At 38.8% G+C, this 5,190-nt stretch overlaps 1 protein-coding gene across 2 annotated transcripts in view; it reads left to right on the top strand.

Annotated features, from left to right (window-relative positions):
• Nucleotides 1-1,606, top strand: part of LOC116707019 (uncharacterized) — a 14,196-nt gene extending 12,590 nt beyond the window's left edge. The window contains exons 1-3 of one of the 2 annotated variants that reach the window (XM_032544134.1): nucleotides 118-301; nucleotides 417-507; nucleotides 691-1,606. In XM_032544134.1, coding sequence (XP_032400025.1) covers nucleotides 420-507; nucleotides 691-1,415 — 813 coding nt within the window. In that variant the 5' untranslated portion in view covers nucleotides 118-301; nucleotides 417-419 and the 3' untranslated portion in view covers nucleotides 1,416-1,606. Of the gene's footprint in view, nucleotides 1-117; nucleotides 302-416; nucleotides 508-690 lie in introns of those variants that run through there. The other variant, XM_032544133.1, reaches the window with a different exon arrangement.
• The last annotated feature ends 3,584 nt before the right edge of the window (nucleotides 1,607-5,190 follow it).

The raw sequence follows: 5,190 nt of genomic DNA, 5'->3' as shown, positions 1-5,190 counted from the left end.
ACAGGGCAATTCAAAGTGCTTTACACAAAAATAGTTAAAAGACAGTTAAAAAATAAAAACAAATAAAACACAAGAATAAATGTCATGGAGCTTGCTTATTTGGCTAGCTAGCTGCAGTTTACCCTAGAGCAGTGTTTGTCTAGAAAACTGTAAACACTTTTCATTGGATGCTTTAGTCACAGTACAAACGCAACAAATAGCTCAAAGGTACTTATATGTGAAGTGCATCAGTCAGAAAAAGTCAGAATACTTTTGTTTCGAGTTGAAGTTGATTGATTTGAGTTTCTGCTGCAAACTGAAGGTGAGTCCTGTAGCCAACCTTTATTTTACTGCTTAAACAAACCTAACATAGTCATTTGTAAATAATCACGGACCATTTAATAATATTTTGATACGTTTTTATGATTTCTTTTCAGAAAATGAAGTGCCTAATTTTGCTGCTGGCCTTTGCTTTTGTGGCTGTGGTCATTGGAAAACCAACAAAAAACGATGCCGCAGAAGACAAAGGTAAACTATCTGATAAAATATGATTTGTTATATTTTTTATATTTGAAGGTATGTGCACCAGATGCGTCCATATATGTATTGATGCAATGTCATAACTTTGTATGCATGTGTTAGGTCGTCAATGTTGGAGAGACAACTGTGTGAGTACCTGTCCTTTATTAATGGATGCAATTAATGTTTCAGATTCAGACAACCAAGAAAATGTTGATGCCGGTGCAGTTGAAGAGCCAATTCAGGTTGCTACTATGAAGAACCCAGCCACTAAAGAATATCTGGCTTGGTTGCACAAGTTCAAAAATTATTTCAATGAGTTACAGGAGGTTGCTTCTATGAAGAACCCATTCATTGAAGAATATCTGGCTTGGTGGCACAAGTTGAAGAGTTATTTCAATGAGTCAACGCCGGTTGCTACTATTAGGAACCCAGCCGTTGAAAAATATCTGGCTTGGTTGCACGAGTTGAAGAGTTATTTCAATGAGTCAACGCCGGTTGCTACTATGAAGAACCCAGCCACTGAAGAATATTTTGCTTGGTTTCACGAGTTCAAGAGTTATTTCAATGAGTCACAGCAGGTTGCTACTATTAGGAACCCAGCCGTTGAAAAATATTTGGCTTGGTTGCACGAGTTGAAGAGTTATTTCAATGAGTCAACGCCGGTTGCTACTACGAAGAACCCAGCCATTGAAAAATATCTGGCTTGGTTGCACGAGTTGAAGAGTTATTTCAATGAGTCAACGCCGGTTGCTACTACGAAGAACCCAGCCACTGAAGAATATTTTGCTTGGTTTCACGAGTTCAAGAGTTATTTCAATGAGTCACAGCAGGTTGCTACTATGAAGAACCCAGCCACTGAAGAATATTTTGCTTGGTTGCACGAGTCGAAGAGTTATTTCAATGACAAAGAATAAAAAATGAGGCTTACTTTGGCAAACAAGCTGAGAAGCCAGAATCCCTCACGACACCCTGTCTGTATGTCACATGTCAGCACCACGGATATTGTCATGGTCATCAACCATTTACAATAAATAGCATTTCAGTCTTTTCATTGTCTCACCGTCTCAAGTGAAAGCCTTTGACAACATGAAATAAAATGTTTAATATTGGCATTTTGTAGTGCTTTTTAATTGTTGTGATTGTTCCCCAAATATTTATTATATTTCTAAACCCTACAAAGTAGCATTTTCTGATTCTCAATATGCTGAAATGAATCCAAGGTGTATTGTAAAATGTTTGGTAAAATGTAAGTTATATACTTTAGAAATTTCATAATACAGAATCAATTTAAATCTATTCCATGAATGGGATGAAATCTGTACACCCATGGTACTGTTTAAATTTACAAGTGATGCTATTCAGCCACCTATGTTTAAATTTCTAAATCAGTGTTTCTTCTTCAGTTTTTGGTCAAGAGCAAACAAACTGAGTCAACCATCTGGGTTATATTATCAAAACCTAGACTGAAGACTAGACTAGACTAAACGGATTGGCAGACTGCCAATCTACCAAAGGATTACTTTGTTCCAGTAATGGGAATTGTCAGAATAAGATTCAAGTTTTAAAAATAATTAAAGTAAGGAAAAAATGTGACCTTTCATTTGTTAAAGGCCCTAAAAACATTTTCTACAAAAGCTTCATATGAGCAATGGGATCAACGTGAACGCACTATTATCTACAAGATTAGAACACTTTTGGTTCTTTAACAATGAGCGATAATGTGCTGTATTTATATTGCGCTTTTCTAGTCTTAAAAAAACACTCAGAGTACTTTCACGTCATACAGGAACCATTTACCATTCACACACATCCATACACTGTGACACTTTGACATGGGACCACAGGGCCAGGGATTGAACCACCAACCTTCCAATTGGCAGGCAACCGTTCTATCACTGAGCCACGGGCGCCCCGTTTGTGTTTATCCATTTCTCGCTAGTTTGAAGTGGGCGAGGCTCAGTTGAAAAAGGTGATGTCAAACACTTCTTTGCACCAATTAGGATTTTGTTTTAGGATTATTTTTTGGGGGCTTTTCCCTTTATTAAAGTGCCAGTGGATAGACATGAAAGGGGGAGAGAGATGGGGATCGACATGCACCTAAGGGCCACAGGTCCGAAATCGATCGAAACACACCCACACAGTCCTGATCAATCCGATTAGCTGAGGGTTGTTACTTATAATAAATAATTACTACGGATAATTTACTTAGAAAATAGATTCTTTATACAAAATATTACATTTCATTAATTCCCTTGTAGGCGATTAAATGTCATGAACACTGGCTTTGTTATAATTATGTACTGAAATATATATTGAAGCCTTGCCAAGAAAAGTAGTAGGATTCATTATGACTCGGCATGTAATGAGTAATTTATGGTGGACCAGCAAAAATATACACATGAACAGTTAAAGCATTATCTTGCATATCACTTATTCATGGTACCCTACTAACACTGGCGAACTGCCCAGCCTTCTGTTGTTGCTGTGGCCTCCTACTAAACCGAGCAGCATGGAGCTGCTACTACTACCCTCACACATGGAGTTGAAGCTGTTATTTACTTGGAGTTTAAAAGCATGGTAAGATTCATCTCCGAGATCACCAACATTAACTAGACATATTCAAAACCAACGCAAATATAATATATCTTTATTTAATGTGGGTCCAGATGTGTTTGTTTAACTGTCATCCATGTGAAGCTTTCAAAACATAACTCAGAATATCTGCAGTAGAAGTGTCAATACATATACCATGAGGACTGAGAATCTTCACATACACAGCTTAAAAGTTCCTCAACCTTTGAAACTGCATAAGTCCCAAATGAATCGTGACTTGGTATTAACAGTATTGTTTTGACAAGTTCTGAATCTAGTATTGGTAGGAGCATACTAACCTACTGAAAGTGTGTTTGTAGGCTGAGGGATGAAACAATGTCTTTCTCATCAATCCAGTGGTGACCCTGAATCATGTGGGGTTTGTTTTTGTTGCAATCATTTTGTTTACTCTGTTTTTTCCTCTTTATGAAGCTGTTTGTCTTTGATCATTTTGTGATGACCACCGTGTCAACACTGATCTCTGCTACAATTTGTTGACTGTCAGAGACTCAGCAGCTCCGAAAAAAAACTTGACCGAGAACATGCAGTCAATAGTTAGCTAATGGTCAAATAGGTGATGTGCATGGCTTAAGGTAGTGGATAAGCAGTTTTAACAATTAGCTAAAGTCAATAAACAGTTCGAATATTTACCTTAAGGTCATCATTAAACAGTTCAAATAGTTGGTTAAAAGTTAAAATGGCTAAATCAGTTCAAATAGTTAGCTACAAGTATTGAATACATTGTTAAATAGCTAAAAGTATTAACCTAATGGTTAAAATAGCAAAAGTATTGGCTAAATGTTTGAAAGCATCATTCTAACCCCAGTGGTAGCAATAATCAACTGGTTTATATCACATCTAGTTTAAAACTAAATAAAATGAACACATTTGAGACGTGAAGCGTGGAATGGATAAAGGGGTACTTGTGCAAAAAAGCCATCCTTCCTACATTATTCTGTTCTCCCATACATGTCTTACAAACAATCATTCCCATTTCCAAAAGCATCCATACATTCTTAAAGGGGTACTAGAGCACAGCTCTAGTTTTCTTGAAAATTGAATATCTACAGTCTTGTGCTATAACTGACCTCTGACCTTTCCACTCGGTCTTCCCATATAAAGCACAGTGCATGGCTGAATTATAAATGTATGTGCCTCAGATTCATCCTGGCTGGGGTTACCCTCTGGTATGCGGAATAAGTCAGTTGGCTGTGGAGAGCAAACTTTTGTGGCAAGGTCAAAGCAATGCCAAAGTAAGATAAAAGGGGGGAAAAGTATTGAGGATTTTGCTTGCTTGCCCCCTCCGGAGAATTTCAAACAGCTGGAAGATTCAGTCAGCTTTTCCAGGAGCAGATGAAAGAAAAGTTGAAAGGCTTCTGCGCACCCAGATAGCTCAGTTGGTAGAGCGGGTGCCCATGTATAGAGGTTTACTCCTCGACGCAGCCGGCCCGGGTTCGAATCCAGCCTGCGGCCCTTTGCTGCATGTCACTCCCCCTCTCTCTCCCCTTTCATGTCTTGAACTGTCCTATCAATTAAAGGCCTAAAATGCCCAAAAAATAATCTTTAAGAAAGGCTTCTGTAGAGAGAACGAGCTACTGAGCGAGTGGGAGATGAGAGAAAGAGGAAGCTGATTGACAACAAGGATGTTTCAGACTGATTCCGCATATACTTAATTTCCTGAACCCTCTCAGTCACTCCTTCCAATAAAAGTTTGGTAGGTTAAAGCTGTTTTAGCAACACAACTGTCTGGAGCATCACTCCTGTGTAATACGGTTGCTTGGGTGCTGTGGTGCAGTATGAAGGGGTTTGCCTCAACAGTGGCAGTACATGGTGGTGCCTCTAGGCTGCGATTTCTGCCAGGTCACTGCAGGCGCTTTAGTGGCCAATGTCTGCCTCAGTTAGCTCTTTTTTGTATCTATTTACATTATTTCACCCCATCTGCATTTATAGCCATGGGGGAAGCAGAGAGGTGGAGAGTGCTGCATTGCTGCGACACAGCTAACACCATGATTTTACATAGGGCTCCTCCTGCTGGTCTTGATGCGGTTATTGCATGGTTTCTTTTTCCATGCTGTAATCCCTCTTGCAAATCAATAA

Source organism: Etheostoma spectabile, chromosome 19, assembly GCF_008692095.1.
Source record: "Etheostoma spectabile isolate EspeVRDwgs_2016 chromosome 19, UIUC_Espe_1.0, whole genome shotgun sequence".
NCBI lineage: Eukaryota > Metazoa > Chordata > Actinopteri > Perciformes > Percidae > Etheostoma > Etheostoma spectabile.
This window is presented reverse-complemented; position numbering and strand designations above follow the sequence as displayed.